The 18,027-nt window shown below is 52.7% G+C and overlaps 1 protein-coding gene across 1 annotated transcript in view; it reads left to right on the plus strand.

The window, feature by feature from the left end:
- DNAH1 (dynein axonemal heavy chain 1) overlaps positions 1-18,027 on the plus strand; it is a 73,251-nt gene that overhangs the window by 15,447 nt on the left and 39,777 nt on the right. The window contains exons 8-20 of the mRNA XM_032411416.1: positions 7,174-7,331; positions 8,570-8,781; positions 9,410-9,708; positions 11,127-11,277; positions 12,381-12,574; positions 12,670-12,895; positions 13,383-13,502; positions 13,871-13,953; positions 15,037-15,178; positions 15,624-15,779; positions 16,166-16,364; positions 16,445-16,698; positions 17,262-17,474. Coding sequence (XP_032267307.1) covers positions 7,174-7,331; positions 8,570-8,781; positions 9,410-9,708; positions 11,127-11,277; positions 12,381-12,574; positions 12,670-12,895; positions 13,383-13,502; positions 13,871-13,953; positions 15,037-15,178; positions 15,624-15,779; positions 16,166-16,364; positions 16,445-16,698; positions 17,262-17,474 — 2,407 coding nt within the window. The remainder of the gene's footprint in view (positions 1-7,173; positions 7,332-8,569; positions 8,782-9,409; positions 9,709-11,126; positions 11,278-12,380; positions 12,575-12,669; positions 12,896-13,382; positions 13,503-13,870; positions 13,954-15,036; positions 15,179-15,623; positions 15,780-16,165; positions 16,365-16,444; positions 16,699-17,261; positions 17,475-18,027) is intronic.

Raw genomic sequence — 18,027 nt, forward strand, 5'->3', positions numbered from 1 at the left:
TTCACTGTGTCTCTCTCTGTCAAATAAATAAATAAAATCTTAAAAAAAAAAAAAAAGACTCTGGAACAGTTTTTATGGTATTGAGACTATCTGGTTATTCTGTTCTGAAACCATTTGGACATGATGCTTTTTGGTGGGATAGTTCCTCTATAACTTCATTTTTCTACAGGAATTGGTCTAGTTAAGCTTTGTATTTCCAATTTGGGGGTCAATTTTTATATACTCTGTTTCTTTAAAAAATGATCCATGTTTTCTAGGTTTTAAAATATATTTGCCTAGACTTTTGATAAGTGATCTCATGATTTAAACAAAAAAAAATTTTTTTAAAGATTTTATTTATTTATTTGACAGAGAGAGAGGAAGAGCACAAGTTGGGGGAGTGGGGGGAGGGAGAAGCAGGCTTCCCGCTGAGCAGGGAGCCCGATGCGGGGCTCGATCCCAGGACCCTGGGATCATGACCTGAGCTGAAGGCAGGTGCTTAACAACTGAGCCACCCAGGCACCCCTAAAATTTTTTTTCTGTTTCAATGTTGACTTCCCCTGGTCTCTTCTTATTTTTTTTTTTTAAAGATTTTTTATTTATTTATTTGAGAGAGAGAGAATGAGAGAGAGCAAGCACATGAGAGGGGGGAGGGTCAGAGGGAGAAGCAGACTCCCCGCCGAGCAGGGAGCCCGATGCGGGACTCGATCCAGGGACTCCAGGATCATGACCCGAGCCGAAGGCAGTCGCTTAACCAACTGAGCCACCCAGGCGCCCGGTCTCTTCTTATTTTGTAGAGTTATGCTCTCTTCCTTTTTTTTGCTTAATTAAGTTACTTAGTGATTTGTTTGATGTGTTAATTTTTTAAAAATAGGACTTGGGTTTATTAATTTGACTGTTTGGTACATTTACCTCATTCATTTCTACTTTTTAAAAAGATTTTATTTATTTATTTGAGAGAGAGAGAGTAAGGGGGAGGAAGGCAGAGGGACAAGCAGACTCCCTGCTGAGTGTGGAGCGTGACACAGGGCTCCATCCCAGGACCCTGAAATCATGGCCTGAGCTGAAGTGACATGCTTAACTGACTGAACCACCCAGGCGCCTCCATTTCCACTTTTTATTATTTTCTTTCTTGTGCCTTCTTTTGGCTTATGTTTTGTTATGTTTATAGGAATTTATATTTTATTTATAGGAATTTATATTATAGGAATTTAATTCACTTATTTATGTTCTTATTGATAAATGTGTTTAAGGCTAATGAACTTTCTTCTGATAACTGCTTTAAAAAGAGTCCACAGAGGGGCGCCTGGGTGGCTCAGTCGGTTAAGCAGCTGCCTTCGGCTCAGGTCGTGGTCCCAGGGTACTGGGATTGAGCCCCGCATCGGGCTCCCTGCTCGGCGGAGAGCCTGCTTCTCCCTCTCCCTCTGTCTGCCGCTCTGCCTACTTGTACTCTCTCTCTCTCTTAAATAAATAAAAATCTAAAAAATAAAAAAATAAATAAATAAAAATAGTCCACAGATTCTGATATGCAGTATTTCGTTTTTTTCATTCCAAAAATCTGATTTGTATTTCCCATTTCTTTAGAGAATTGTTTAATATCAGGTTTTACAATTTTCCATATGAAAAGGACTTGTTAAAATTTGTTTTTAATAATTTCTACTTTTATTGCATTGAGATCAGAGAATGTTATTTATAATATTTCTACTCTATAGAACTTGCTGATGTTTTCTCTGTGACCTAATATATAATCAATTTTTTGCTGAATGTTCTATTTGCATGTGAGAAGAGGTATATCCCTATAGTTAGGGTATAAGAGTTTTATATATACATGTATTCCAGAAAAATCTATCTATTGATTATGTTATTTACTTCGTCGATATCTTTACTTATTTTTGTCCACGGAGAATAGTGTGTTATATTGTCATTATTAATTGTGGCTTTTAGCATTGAAAAGTGTCCTTGATCAGGTCAAATGCTTTCTTTTTTTTTTAAAGATTTTATTTATTTATTTGACAGAGAGAGACATAGCGAGAGAGAGAACACAAGCAGAGGGAGTGGGAGTGGGAGAAGCAGGCTTCCCGCTGAGCAGGGAGCCCGGATGTGGGGCTCGATCCCAGGACTCTGGGATCATGACCTGAGCCGAAGGCAGACGCTTAACGACAGCCACCCAGGCGCCCCGCTTTCTTTTTTTTTAGGTCAAATACTTTTTGACCAGAATTTTACTTTGTTTGCTATCAGAATTGTAACCTGACTTTTGTTGTTTCCATTTACCTGATATATTTTTGCCCATCCCTCCATTTTTAGCCTTTCTGAGTTAGTTTTATGTTATCAGCATATAGTCAGGTCTTACTTTGTGAGTCAAATTAAAAATCTTTTTCTTGTAATAAGTGAGTTAAACCCATTCATATTTATTGATAGAGCTGCTATGTTTGATCTCAATTCTGTTTCCTTCTTTATGTGATGTAGTTTCTTTGTTCTTTAACTTTTTAATTTCTTTTTTTTAAAGATTTTATTTTTAAATAATCTCTACACCCAACGTGGGGCTGGAACTCACAACCCCGAGATCAAGAGTCCCATGATCTTCCAACTGAGGCAGCCAGGCGCCCCTCACTTTTTAAATTTCTTTTGGTATTTGGGCAGATTTGTACCTTATTTTAGCGGTTTCTTTTGTAGTTAAGCCTTTTATAGTGCCCCTTGTCCCCTGCTTTCTTATTTAACCTGTTAATATCTGCTTTGTCCATTTTTAATGGTATTCTTCTACTCCCTTTGATTTCCTTTGTAACAATCTTGACTTTATTCTACTTTCCTCATCCCTTTCTCCTCCCATTTTTTTAAAAAGATTTATTTATTTATTTTAGAGAGCACGAGCAGGGGCAGGGGCAGAGGGACAGGAAGAGGGAGAGAAGCAGCCTCCCCACTGGGCACAGAGCCTTTTGCAGGGCTCAATCCCAGGACCTCCACCCCACCCCAGATGGTGACCTGGGTGGAAACCAAGAGTCAGAGGCTCAACCGACTGAGCCACCCAGGCGCCCCTCTCCTCCTATTTTTAGTTGCTTTTTTCTCCTTACCATTTTAATATAATATTCTTCTACTATCATCTCTATCTTTGTTTTATTTTTATTTTTTTAAATGTATTTTAGTGATTAATTGATTGTATGCTCTATGTCCAACGTGAGGCTCGAACTCACAATCCCGAGATCAAGAATCACGCACTCCACCGACTGAACCAGCCAGGTGCCCCATCTTTGTTTTAGTCTTAAATCTACAATTAAGTCGATTGAGTATATCAGACTTTTTTCCTGAAGTTTCTCCTATCATTTTGCAGGGGAGGAAAGAACAATCCTCTTTCTTTATACCCTTCCAGGTTTTGGCTGAGGCTCTGTAACAAAGACAGATTAGCAAGAGAAGAGCTTACCAATTTATATGTTTCCCTTGACATGAGAGCCTTCATAAGGAAATGAAGACCTGAACAGGTTAAACCTATGCTAGGTTTGATGAAGAGTGGAAGGCTGTGGGAATTGTGGCAAGACAAAAGGATATGAGCTAAGGGTAGTAAACTGAGGAAAACTTAGCAAGGCCTCTTCATTGGGATTCCTCTTGGTGTCATTCCGTCTTGGAGCTAAAGACACCCTTTCCTCTGGGTAAGGAGGGCACGTCTCACATGAGGATCTTATGACCTGCTTCAGGGGAAGCCCGTTTCTCAAATTCCTTCAGCTTAAAACATGCAATATGTCAAGATGCCATATTTGGGGAAGTGTGTCCTGAACCCCATCAATCTCTTGGTTGGATGAAGCTCCTCTTCTAGTATGTTTCTCATAAAGGGCTCAAGAGTATAGTGTTCCCAGAGTTCTTGCATGTTTAAAACTTGACAGACAACTTGATTTGATATAAAATTCTTGTTTCACACTGTCATTGCTTGAGGGTTTTTTTTTTTTTTTTTTTCTGTTCTTTTTTTTTGCTTTTTTTTTTTGTTTATTTTGAGAGACCCGATGCCAGTCTAACTTCCCTTCCCTTGTAAGTTGTTTCATTTTTTTGGCTTGGAAGCCTTGGGGGTTTTTTTGTTTGTTTTTAATTTTTAAAGTCTAATCATTTTACTAGGGTATGTCTCAGAGTTGATCATTCTGGGTCATTTTTCCTAAGTACAAAGTGGGCCTTTTAAATACATAGATTCAGATATTCTTTATTTCTGGAAATTTTTCTTGGATTATAGTTTTAAATATTAGTTCTGTTCCATCATCCTGTTTTTTCTTATCAGGTCCCCTTGTATTTCTCCATCTATCTACCTACCTATCTATCTATCTCATCTATCATCTTGCTTCTTCTTTACCTATTTCTAATTTAACCATTTCTGTCCCTTTTTAGTTCTTTTTTCCCCTCATTTTCATTTTCTTGGTTATATTGCGGTCTTTCTTCAATGTACTTTATTACATTTTTTTATTTGACTCTGTTCTTCCTTAGGCACCTCCTAATTTTGCCTTCCTTCCTGAGTTAATTTTGTTTCTTCCATTTTTTCCCTGAGTTCAATGAAATAGCTTTTCATCTCTTCCTATTATTTGCCCATTTCTCTGTCTTAGTTGTGAAATTCTGATTCAACGTGTTTTTCATATTCCCAAACACTTGTTTAAAGATATTTCGTTCGGTTTGAAGTGCTGTGCTAGTTTTCTTCTGCTTTTTCTTTGTTTTTTTCTTTGAGGGTTGGATGAGAATTTTTATCAGGTAAGGTGGGTGCTCTCTCTCTCTCAGTAGCTTTATGTGTCCTCTACTTTCACCCATTCCATCCTTGGATTTGGGATGATTTACAAGATTCCCAGTTCCAGGGCGCCCTCTTCTGTTAGGAGAGCAAACCAGTTTTTTTCTTTTTCTAAGTGGATGGCTCTGTGTGTGTGTGTGTGTGTGTGTGTGTGTGTGTGTGTGTTGGGGAAGGGGTTGTCCTCCCAAGTTGTTTTTTCTTACCTTGCAGGACTCTAATTTTTCACTTTGGCTTCCTTTCCCATCACCCTTCAATCTCTAAAGTCCTCCTTTTCTTTTACCTTCTCCCTCCTACGTCAAGATGCCTTTCAAAGAACATTACCTTGAATGGATGCACGGAAGTCCCTTCCTTGTCCTAAGTGCTCTGATTCTCCGGGACTCATGGTCAGTGTTTTTGCAGTTGGGGTGGACTTTCTCTTTCTGGCAGGACTTCAGACCAAGCTTGGGGCTACCCCTCTTCTGCACCGTTTTCCCCAGACTACCTCTGTCTTCCATGCAGGGTGGCAGCAGGAGGGTGAGCTGCATCTCCCTGGGAACTGACAATTATTTTTCTACTTAAAGATAATGTGAGATTTGGGCGTTTTCTTTATGCTGCGTATGCTAACAGTTTGGGTGTTGGTAGTGTTATTTGTCCCAGCTTTTCTTTTCTTTTCTTTTTTCTCTTTCCTTCTGTCTTTTGAGAGCATGTGGGGAGGTTGGCATTGATGTGGCCACCATTACCTTGGTTGTCCAGAATGCCATTTCTCGGGTTTTATATTCCTGAGAATGTTTTGGGCTGTTTATAACAAATACGCTGGGCTCAGATTGGCTTAGACAGCAGGAAAACGCCCTGCTTTACTGATAACTAGAAATCAGACGCAGGGCGCGCCAGGCTCAGTGCGTCAGGGCTCTGTCCCCAGCGGGTGCTAGCTTCATCCCCAGGCAAATGGCAGCAACAGTTTCAGAAGCACAAAGTCCAGAGTCCACTGGGTCCTGCCCTAGACTGGATTCCCTCGAAGCCGGGCCTGTTTGGGGGGATTCTTGTACAACTGATGTATTGATGGAGTCCTCCCAGGAGACATCTAAGGGAGTGAAGGCAGCAGGATATAATGGAAGAACAGCTGGGCAGAGATGCTGTTTTAGGAGAAGTAGGGCCTCGGATCTCACAGGGAGCTCTGGAGCATGAACAACACCCCAGAACTTGTCCTGAGGAAGATGGGACAAGGGGGCTTGATTTTATAGCTCTGCAGTTGTTGATTATAACTGGATCATGTTCCCACTCCTAAGCCAATTAACAGTCTGATCAGGCTCCACCACAACTGGCTTAGACAGGTGAGATGACCCCAGAGCTGGGACATGTCAACTTCCCCTAAGTCAAGTGAGAAAGGAGAGAGTCCTAGAACAACAGTGAGGTGCAATGAGGAGGAAGTGGATGTCAGGCAGGCAGGCAAGTCTCCCTCTTGTGCCAGGCACAGGGGCGGGGCAGCGAACATACCCCACGAAGGGCCTGCCCTCCTGGGCTTTCAGTCTGGCCAGGGAGAGACACCATGGGAAAACAAGGTGATTCAGGGTTTTGATAGGTACTGTGGAGACAAAGCAAGACAAGGGGATAGAGATGTCATGGAGGGGCTCTCCTGTCAAGAGAAGGCCTCACTGAGTGGTAACATTTGAGCTAAGTCCTGGAAAAAGTAAGGGGAGAAGAGGATTCCGGCTGGGGGAACAACAGTGCATGAATGAAAAATGTGCCCTCAGGGGGTCAGGATCATTGAGACAGGGGAAGAACTTTGGGGCACAAATGAGGCTGCCCTCATCTAGAGGGGGCAAAGCATGCCTGGGGTAGAAACCCCAAGGGAAGAGCCTGGGCTGGTCCAGCAGCAGTAGGGGCTGGATCAATCAGAGTGTGGCCACCAGAAGGAACAGTATATGCAAAGGCCCTGAGGTGAGAGCTCAGAGTGCCTCCAGGAACCCAGAGGGGCTGCCTGTGGCTGGAGCTGAGGTGGGGGTGGGGACAGGAAGGTGACCAGAGAGGAGAACAGGGAAGGGCCGGTCCCAGGAAGAGGTTTGGCTTTATCCTAGGATGCAGGGGCCCAGGGTGGATTTTTAGCAAGAGAAAGATGTGCTCAGACTTGAGTTTTGTGGGGAGTAGATTGGAATGGGCAGGGGTGGAAGTGAGGGGACCAGGTAGGGATGGTGCCCTGCTGGGATGACACTGAGAAATGAGAAGCAAAACAGGCAGACTTGGACTGGTGTGATGGGGGAGGGGGATGTGACACTTAAAAGGCAGGGGACAAGGGTGATGGAGGTTGGTGGCTGGGGGCCAGGTGGGAGGTGTGCCTGTGAATCTGGAGGGGAATCCCCAGACACAGGTCAATGCTAGAGCAGAGTGGGCCCCAGCCAGCCCACAGCATGGGGGTGACAGGGTGTGTGGAGCCCCCTGACTTCCCTGTCCCCCTTCCCTATTGGCAGGGTTCTGGAGCACCTCAGCAGTCTCTCCAGAGAGGTGAACCTAGACTATGAGCGCAGCATGAACAAAATCAACTTTGACCAGATTGTCTCATCCAAGCCTGACACGTTCTCCTACGTAACCCTGCCTGAGAAGGAAGAGGAGAAGGTGCCCAGGCAAGGTGAGGGCAGCTGGACAAAGGCGGTCCCCGTGGCCACCCCACTAGCCGGAGCCCTCCCACCCTCCCTGTAAGGTGGTCCATAAACCTAACACTCCCAGCACTCACCCTGCTGCTTCCCCAGCTGCCTAGGGAGCCAGGGCAGGGTGGGGGGGTGGTGGTCCATGAAGGCTCTTTTAAAAACCAGGAGTCTTGGGGCGTCTGGGTGGCTCAGTCGGTTAAGCGTCTGCCTTCAGCTCGGGTCTGGATCCTGGAGTCCTGGGATCGAGCCCCACATCGGGCTCCCTGCTCAGCGGAGAGCCTGCTTCTCCCTCTGCTCTTCATGTCGCTCGCTCCTTCGCTCACTCGCTCCCTTGCACTCTCTCAAATAAATAAATAAAATCTTAAAAAAAAACACACACACATAACAGGAGTCTTGGGGCACCTGGGTGGCACAGTCGGTTGAGTGTGTGATTCTTGATCTCAGCTCAAGTCATGATCTCAGAGTCGTGAATCCAGCCCCGCATCCAGCTCCACGGGCATGGAGTCTGCTTAAGATTCTCTCTCTCCCTCTCCCTCTGCCCCTCTTAAAATAAATAAATAAGAAAGTAAGTAAGTAAATAAAATCCAGTAGTCTGAGTAGCACAGAAGGAAGCAGGTAATGTGTTCGAGTACAGCAAGTGCTCAGAAGTGGATGGAAGGGCTCTGATGGTCTGAGGGACATAGGGCAGCAAGAGCAGGTGGCATTGCTGTGGCCCATTTGACCCGTGGCAGACTGTGTCTCCGAGTAGGACAGCAGTTCCCCCAAGCCCTCCTGTCTTTGACTTCCCCGATGCCTGGGAATTTCGTTTCCTGGACCGAGCTGCTACACGTGTGAAGGGTCCAGGGAGCTGGGGTAGGGCATGGACAGGGGGCACTGCGAAGGTCCTGGTGCCCACATCTCCCTTGCTTGGTGCTGGGTTCTGTGCAGAGTGGGCAGGAGTGAAGGGGGAGAGGGTCTGTGGTTCTCATCCACTTCAAAGGGGTCAGTGGCCCAGAGGGGCCTGGAGGGGATCCATTTACTCACCCCAGAGTGGGCAGCTCGCTGCGAAGCTGCGGGGCCATGCTCGCAAGCCGTGGAAAGAGAGGGGTCCTGGGGATGTGGCTGTCTCTTAGGGAGGAGACGCGAGTTGTATCTCTCCCTCACCACCCTGTAGATCCATCCTAACCCCTGGTGTGTCCCAGGCCAATCTGACACTGGCCCTCCACCCCCACCCCTGCAGGGCTGGTGAGTGTCCCTGAGTACCCTTTCCGGGAGCAGAAGGAAGACTTCACCTTTGTGTCCCTGCTTACACGGCCAGAGGTCATCACGGCCCTCAGCAAGGTGCGGGCTGAGTGCAACAAGGTGACCGCCATGTCCCTGTTCCACTCAAACCTCTCCAAGTACAGCCGCCTGGAAGAGTTCGAGCAGATTCAGTCCCAGACCTTCTCACAGGTACATGGGCATCCGGGGTTTGGAGGGCCACACGCAGGCCAGAGCCTTGGAACTGACTGGCCAGCAGTGAGGCCGTGAGCCCCCGTTCTCCTTAAAACCTAGACTTTGTGGGAGGCTGGGGGGGTACCCAGGGGGATGGCTCATCTCAGAGAGGAGAGGAAACCCAGGGTAGGCTCCCTTTCCAGTCACTTTCCATCCAACCCTGGAGAGCAGGAACTCCACATACCCGCTAAGGATGGGGGTATGTGGGAAGAAGGGTGCAGCCTTGTGGGAGACCATCACCAGATGGCCCAGGAGAAAAGCTCCCGGTCCTGCTTTGTTCTGTGTCTGTCTCTGCTCATGCCCTGTGTCTCAGTCTCTCTGTCTCTCCCTTAGCTGGAGGGAAAGTCCTGCTTCTGCTGCCCCTCCCCCCTCCTTCCCCCAGAGGAGCCCCAGTCCCCAGGGTCACAGGAGGGTGTTGGCTGGTAGGGCCTGGCAGTCAGTTGGGGTCGGGGGAGAACCTTCCCTGGTCATCTGGGTCCTGAGGCTGCCCCAGCACCCTGGTGCCTAGGGTCCCTGAGTGTGGTGACTGTGGGCAGCAGGTTCCTGGGGGGGAGGTGCTGCCTGATGCCACCCACCACCACTCCAGGTGCAGATGTTCCTAAAGGACAGCTGGATCAGCACGCTCAAGGTGGCCATGCGGAGCAGCCTGCGTGACATGAGCAAGGGCTGGTACAATCTCTACGAAACCAACTGGGAGGTATACCTCATGTCAAAGCTGCGCAAGCTGATGGAGCTGCTCAAGTACATGCTGCAGGACACGCTGCGCTTCCTGGTGCAGGACTCACTGGCCAGCTTCTCGCAGTTCATCAGCGATGCTTGCTGCGGCGTGCTGGACTGCCCTGATGACATGGTCTGGGGCGAGGACCTCATCAACAGCCCCTACAGGTGGGGCTGGCTGAGTGCAGGCGCTGGGGGACGCCACCACTCCTCCTCGCTAGGCCCCAGTGGCCAGGCTGGCAGGGGTGAGGGGAGCGGGGCAGCCGGGACCAGGGTGCCCAGCACTGCCAGGTCCTGGATGGCAGGGAGAGCCTGGCCCCAGTCCTGGTGGCCAGGGAATGTCCCACCAGCTCCGACTTGCACATCTCTGGGTGACCTTCATTTTCTCCATCAGTCCCTGAGTTATTCAGTCAAAAGAAATATTCTTTGAGCACTTGCCATGAACCTGGTGGGGTTCTAGGGGACACAGAGAGGCCTGAGTCCTGCTCTCATGGGGGACAGACAGCAAGGCAATGAATCAATAGACAGTCACTGCCAATCTTGGCAGGGGCTGTGACAGACCCTGGGTGGGGCAGGGGCCTCCGCCAGGGGGTCAGGGTCATCTGAGTCAAGACCTGAGAGGAAAGCGGCCAAGGAGATATAAAGGACAGGTACCAGGTGGAAGGCCCAGCACATGCAGAAGCTCAGGGGGGAGGAAGACCTTGGGGCAGTCAAGGAAGGAGGGGCTGGCTGCTATGGCTGGAGTGGGGAGGGCCGGTCAGGATGATGTGGGAGAGGTCACAGGGACAGGCCAGATCACAGAGCCTACTGGGGTCATGGTCAGAGGCTAGATTTATTCTAGGTGTGGTCAGAAGCCATCAGAGGGGAGTTATAATCCGATTAAACAATGCTCTGGGTTTGTGGGGACAAGTGAGGCAGAAGACAAGTCAGACCAGGTTTCCTGCCATTGTCTAGACAAGGGATGACGCGGCTGGGACTTGGGGGAGGTGCGGATTTGGGGCTGTGCCTAGGTGGCATGCTATGGGCCTGGCTGTAGGAGGATGTGCAGGGGGAGGAGGGGAGGGGAGGAGACAAGCTGACTCTTGGGGTCCACCGCTAGCACCGAGCCCTGAGGAGAGCTGGCGGGAGCCAGGGGACACAATGTTTGAGATGCCCATTAAAGGCCCAGGTGGGTGGTGGGTGGCAATCCAGAGTGCAGCAGGGAGGCCTGGCTGGTATGTAGGCTTGAGGGTTGTTGGCATGTAGTGGGCATCTCAAGTCAAGGATGGTGGCCTCTTGGGGAGAGCGTGGGTGCCGCAAGGACCCAGGGTCTGGCTGGCCTGCCCTGATGACCTCAGGACTGCCTGGTGGTCTTCCCTCTCCCCGGTACCTGTGGACCTCTGGGCAAGGGGCAGGGATGGAGTAATATTTGGCTGGTGCGTGTTTTTCTGTTAACTTAGAGGTTTCTAGAAGGAGGGAGGAGGCAATTCTTATGCATGGAGAAGCTCAAGAGCCATCGTGCTGGCAGGAAGGGCAGAGGGCTGGATCTGCTGCACACAGGCCTCCTCGGGCCCCTGCCCACAGTCAGCCCGACTATTGCCCCACAGGCCCCGGAAAAATCCCCTCTTCATTGTGGACCTGGTGCTGGATAGCTCGGGGGTGCACTACAGCACGCCGCTGGAGCATTTCGAGACATCTCTGCTCAACCTCTTCGACAAGGGCATCCTGGCCACGCACGCGGTGCCCCAACTGGAGAAGGTATGGCCGCAGTTCAAGGCCCAGGGCACCTGCCGGCCTGGCTGCTCGTGGCTGCCGAGGCACAGGCCGACTGTAGTGGAGCAGCTCAACTTTATTTCAGGCCTCCCACCTGGCCGGCAGTGTGCTCAGACCTTCACTTCTTGAACAGCTCACTTAATCCTCACCACGAGCTGTGCTGGGAACCGTTAGTGTCCCCATTTTGTTGTGCCCCATAAGGGCACACAGCGACTGTCAGACCTGCGATTCGAACTGGGCTCATTCACCCACCCCTGCCACAGCTGTTCTGGCCCAGATTCCACCCTCTTGATCCCACCCAGCTCCTGGCCTCTCTCTTCAGCTAAGATGTGGACGCAGACTGACCTCCACACTTGGGACCCCTTGTCAGAAGTCCCCACTCATCACACACCTGGTTACATCTCACTCCTCCCCGCCCAAGAGCTTCTGGAACTCCAGGCCCCTCTTGTCTTCCTTACCGGTTAGCCAGAGCTATCAGTGACCTGGTGGCCCTGTCTGCTCCTTTCCTGGGCACCGGACTGAGTCAGGCCCAGGCAGAGAAAGACGCTGCCCCTGGGTGGGGCTCCCGGGGCTTCCAGCCCTGTATTAGTCCACAGCCTGCTCTCAGAGACACCACAGCAAACCCGCTCCCCTACCCTTACCACGCTGTCTCTGATTGCCGCACTGGTGCCCCCACCCCACCGCGCTGTCTCTGATTGGCCACACTGGTGCCCCGACCCCCACCGCGCTGTCTGTGATTGGCCACACTGGTGCCCTCACCCCACCGCGCTGTCTGTGATTGGCCACACTGGTGCCCCCACCCCACCGCGCTGTCTGTGATTGGCCACACTGGTGCCCTCACCCCACCGCGCTGTCTCTGATTGGCCACACTGCTGCCCCGACCCCATCACGCTGTCTTTGATTGGCCACCCTGCTGCACCAACCCCACCACGCTGTCTGTGATTGGCCACACTGCTGCCGCGGCCCCACCACGCTGTCTGTGATTGGCCACACTGCTGCCCACTCAGGCTTCGGATCCCATCCCCAACCCCTCTGCCCGCCTGCCCCGAGGCTCATCCAGCTCTCCGCCCCTGCCTTTGGCTCCGCAGCTGGTGATGGAGGACATCTTTATCAGCGGCGACCCCCTGCTGGAGTCCGTGGGGCTCCACGAGCCATTGGTGGAGGAGCTGCGGACCGTCATTGCCAATGCTGTGCGCAAGGCCATGATCCCACTGCAGGCTTACGCCAGGGAATACCAAAAGTATTTGGAGCTGAATAACAATGACATTGCCACCTTCCTCAAGTGCGTGCATACATCTGAGGGCGTCTGGGTGTTGGTGTGACCCCCAGCCACCCACTTACCACCCTCTGCCCATCGTGTGTGCCCACTGTCCACAGAGCCTACCAGACGCACTGCCCGTCATCCTCAGAAGTACGGGAGGTGGTGCTCACCCACCTGCAGGAAAAAGAGATTCTGGACAGCTCGCTGCCCAGCAGTATCATTATTGGGCCCTTCTACATCAACGTCGACAATGTCAAGCAGAGCCTGTCCAAGAAGCGCAAGGCCCTGGCCACTTCCATGCTCGACATCCTGGCCAAACACCTGCACAAGGAGGTGGACAATGTAAGTGCCCAGCACCCGGCCCTGGTGACTGCAACAACACACGCACTCTCGCCTCCACAGTGAGCTCCCATGAATAAGGTGTCCCTAGGCAGGGTGAGGGCTGTCTGCAGATGCCCAGGCCAGTGGAAGGATCTGGAAGTCACCCTGCCTTGACCCCCCGCCTGTCTGCAGGGAGCCGTACCATATGGAAGGTCCCAGGAAATGGGGGCTGCTACCTCTTTTCCTAGACTTGGAAAGACCTGGGAATCTCTCCCGAAGATGGGCTATTTCATGGAGCCGAGGGTGTGCGGGTGGCCTCAGAAGTCCCATGCATGTGTTGGCTGGGCCCAGGAAGCTAGGGAGACCTCAGCTCCCCAGCAAGTCGGCTGCAGGATGTGGTGGGTTGGGGGCAGTTACCTGTTGGGAGACACTGAGATCCAAAGAGGAGGAGCAGGCCCCAGGAAGGGACAGGGACATGGCCTCCCTAGCGCCCTCCGCCCACCGCCAGATCTGTGAGGAGTTTCGCAGCATCAGCCGCAAGATCTATGAGAAGCCCAACAGCATCGAGGAGCTGGCTGAACTTCGCGAGTGGATGAAGGCCATCCCTGAGAAGCTGGTGGGGCTAGAGGTGAGGCGGGTGTAAGGGGGACTGGGGGCTGGGGTCAGGGACAGGCAGGGGCTGGGAGATTAGGAGCCAGGAGGCTAGAGGTGAGGTAGACACAGAGGATGGGGGGGTTGGGAGGTTATGAGGCTGGGTACATGGTAGAGGTTCAGAGCCATGCTATCTGGAAGGCCAGGAGGGTGGAAGGTATGGGACGAGGGCTGGGGGTTGAAGGTGTGGCGGCCATGGCCTTTGGAGCCCTGAGCCCAGTGCCCATACTGCGCCTCCTCCCCAACCCCAATTCTCCCCTCTCTGGAAGAGAGCCACCTTTCCTTAGCGCTCGACCACTTTGGGGTCCCACCCACACAGTTCTCATTACCTACCTGTCCGTGCAGGAGCGGATTGTGAAGGTCATGGATGACTACCAGGTCATGGATGAATTCCTTTACAACCTCAGCACAGAGGACTTCAACGACAAGTGAGTGGGAGCTTGGCTCTCAGACACATGGCTCTCAGCTATCCCCGCAGCCATGGGCTGTGTGGTTGCACTGGAAATGCCAGCCAAGATGTCCGAGACCGTGGCTCCACATGGGCCAGGGCCAAGTGGCCAGTGGCGCAGAAGGAAATCATTTGAGCCTCTTGGTCTAGGGACCCTGCTGCCCCCTCATCCTGTCTCCGTTCTCTATACCATTGTCAGCCTGACACACAAATGTTCACACGGGCCTGGAATCCCCTTGTTTGTGGTGGGGGCCCTTTGGAATCGTTGGGAGCACAGAGAGAAGGCAAAGCCCGCCTGGTCGGTCCCTGGGGAGCAGCACTTGTCCCCACCCAGCTCAAGAGCCTTGTGGGAAACAGCCTTAGATTCGGACTGCCTTACTGAGGCCCCCAGAAATCCCTTGCCCACACTGCCTCACAGGCCAGGGGTGCCTTGAGAATGTTGGGGCCTGGAAGAGGTTGGCCTTGTCCCCTGGGAGCCCTGCCAAGAGCCCCAAGGCACCAGCTTCCAAGGACATCCTGGTACTCAGGGTGCACCTCCCCGGGGTCAGCATTCCTAGGCCAGATGCAGGCAGAATCCCTGAATTTCACAGATCCCCCACATCAGCCAGCAAAGGGAGTCGGCTGGTATGAAGGAAGCTGGCCTGGTGGCCTGGCTGGTCACCAAGAAAATGCAGACTAGAGGCTGTTGCTTTGCCTCATGGGAGGTGAGGCCCCTCCAGACCCTGGAATGTGAGGGGGTACCCAGCATCACCTCTCTCATTTCCAACACCGTTCTCCCCCTTGCCCCATCACTGCACTGGGCACTGTGGACCCGCATCTCTCTGGATGCCCACCACAGCTCCCAGACCACAGCCGCAGGGTAGGGACGGCCACCATCACCCCGATGGTGGCAGTGGCTGTCTCCAGCTCACTTCCACTTCCTGGTTGCTCAGCCCTGGCCAGTTCCAGCTGCCGCCTGGATTCCCCCATTCTCCCCTTCACCCTGGGTGCCCCTGCCTGACCGAGCCACCCCACAATTTCCCCCGTAACCTTCCCCCGCAATGCCCACCCCTGCCGCCTCCAGGTGGGCTGCCAACAACTGGCCTTCTAAGATCCTTGGGCAGATAGAGATGGTACGACAGCAGCACATAGAAGATGAGGAGAAGTTCCACAAAATCCAGATCATGGATCAGAACAACTTCCAGGAGAAACTGGAGGGGCTGCAGGTGGGGCTGGTTCAGGGCTCTGTTACGCCTCACTCCCCACCATGTGCTCTGGGCCAGGCCTGGCTTCATGCACGCAGGAAGGGCTATGGGGATGTTTGGTGGGTGGACTGGTGGGTGGATGAACACATGGCTGGAGGGGTGCCTGGGCAGCAAGCTCCAGAAAATTCAGGATTACAAAGAATCCCAACTCTTCTATGGTATCCTCCAAGCTCCAGTGGGCAAAAAAAATGGGCACAGTGTTCAGGGCACTGGGTCTCCCTGTGACCTTGCTATGTCACCCTGGGACAGTCAGCCTGCTTGTGATGGGCCAGGGACCCGCTTACTCCAGGAGAAGAAAGTGCCCTGAGAACTGGGAGGACCTCGGGCATGTATGGGGTGTGTATGGGGATGCATGCACACGGTTGGGGTCCCAGAGGCCTCTGACCCCTTGCTCCTTGGCCAACAGCTGGTGGTAGCTGGCTTCTCCACCCATGTGGAGATTGTGCGAGCACACGAGATCGCCAATGAGGCGCGGCGGGTCAAGAAGCAGCTGAAGGACTGCCAGCAGCTGGCCATGCTGTATAATAACCGCGAGCGCATCTTCGGCTTGCCCATCACCAATGTAGGCCTCCTGAGGGCACACCGGCCCCAAAGCCCCGGGGCTTGAGGAAGAGCCTGTGGCCTTTGTGGTCATATCTGAACCCAGCTCCCAGGTGGCAGGGCCCCGGCATTTGGCGGGTAGGACTGAGCAGGCTGCAGAGAGGGACTCCCCAGTCCTGGCCCTCAGGGCAAGGAGACTGGCTGGGACCAGGCAGAAGGCCTCGCTGAGCCACTCAGAGCCCAGAGCCTCTGCACAGCAGGAGGAAGGGAGGCCAGGCCAGGGCTCGTGGGGACAGGAGCAGGGACGGCAGCCAGGAACGAGGGGGAGAGGACCTGGCCCAAGAAGGAGCAGTGTGCAGAGAGCCCGGGAAGCACCCCCAGACAGCCCTGGTTCGTCTGCCCCTACAGTACGACAAGCTCTCCAGGATGGTGAAGGAGTTTCAGCCCTACCTAGACCTCTGGACCACGGCCTCCGACTGGCTGCGTTGGTCTGAGAGTTGGATGAATGACCCCCTGTCGGCCATCGACGCCGAGCAGCTGGAGAAGAATGTCATTGAGTCCTTCAAGACCATGCACAAGTGTGTGAAGCAGTTCAAGGACATACCAGGTAGGCAGCCAAGCCAGCCTGTCCCCTCTTTTCCCTGCCCATGCTGGCTGCCTCTCACACCTGCCTGTCCTGCCCGGCAGCCTGCCAGGACGTGGCCTTAGACATCAGGGCCCGCATCGAGGAGTTCAAGCCCTACATCCCGCTGATCCAGGGGCTGCGCAACCCTGGCATGCGGAACCGGCACTGGGAGGTGCTGTCCAACGAGATCAACATTAATGTCAGGCCCAAGGCCAACCTGACCTTCGCTCGCTGCCTCGAGATGAACCTGCAGGACCACATTGAGAGCATCAGCAAGGTGGCCGAGGTGGCTGGAAAGGAGTATTCCATTGAGCAGGTGGGTGGCCACCAGGAGGCCCACCCAGCCCCAGGGCCTAGGAGGAGGACACTACTGGACCCCACCCCTGGGGTCGTTCCCCAGGCTCAGGGGTTGAGGTGGATTCTACTCAGTGGGTTAATTGTGGATGTGAAGTGCTTGGTGCAATGTTCACCATCCCTGTTATTACTCAGTTACTCTTCTCAAGTACTTCTTGGCCCAGGAAGGAGCTGATAGTATTACCCTCCTGTAACAGGTGAATACATTAAGGCTCAAAGAGGTTCAGCAACTGTCCGGGATGACATAGCCAGTAAGGGCTAGACCTGGGACCAGAGCTTCTAACCAGCACCTTAGTTGCCTCCCAACATAGGTGTGTATGCTGTACCTGGGCAGCACATGTAGGAGTACCAGCCGACCTTGAATTCAGACAAGGCCCCACGGGGGATTTGGTGACCAGACCAGCATTTGCCAGACGGCCACGGTCATGGCTGGGCAGAGCCCGCCCTTCGCTGTCCGGTGCTGGTCATACAGCAGTGTGCTGGCTCCCTCCCGGCACCCGGCCGTGACTTGCCCCCCCACACTAGGCACTGGACAAGATGGAGAAGGAGTGGTCAGCCATCCTGTTCAACGTGCTGCCGTACAAGGAGACAGACACCTATATCCTCAAGAGCCCGGACGAGGCCTCACAGCTGCTTGACGACCACATTGTCATGACCCAGAGCATGTCCTTCTCGCCCTACAAGAAGCCCTTCGAGCAGCGCATCAACTCCTGGGAGAACAAGTTGAAGCTGACCCAGGTGGGCCCTCACTCCTCCCCAGCCCTCACATAGGCAGCCCTTGATGGTGTCTGGGTGGGGCTCGAAGTGGGGAGGTGCCTTACCCGGGTCTGCCCTGCTCCTCGATCTCTGACAGGCCCCTCATTCAGGGCAGAGCATCTAGGATGAGGCTCTCCATCTCTGAGGTTTGGCTACCAGAGGAGGCAATTCAGGATGTGAGGGTGGGGCCATGTATGGTCTGATGCTGTGGCTGGGGAGGGGAATGAAATGCTTGGTCTTGGGACCACTAAGACCTCCAGTCTCAGAACTTTCTGGGCTGGACACCACAAGGCCCTGAGGCTCCTCAATGCCATCTGCTCTGCTCTGAGCCTCCCATTCCTCTCTCATTTGAAGCTGGCTCGGGGTGAGGGGGCCGGGCCGTTGGAGACTGCCCCTCTTTAAGGCTGTCTGCTGAGCCTTGGAGGACTGTCCTGGGGTTAGGCCTACTGGTGTGATTCTTACAGTCACTTCCCTGGGACCTTCCTGGGAGCTGCTCAGGAACCTCCAGTGAAGGTCAGGAGCCGAGTGAGGAGGG

Source organism: Phoca vitulina, unplaced genomic scaffold, assembly GCF_004348235.1.
Source record: "Phoca vitulina isolate PV1807 unplaced genomic scaffold, GSC_HSeal_1.0 scaffold13, whole genome shotgun sequence".
NCBI classification, from domain to species: Eukaryota; Metazoa; Chordata; class Mammalia; order Carnivora; family Phocidae; genus Phoca; species Phoca vitulina.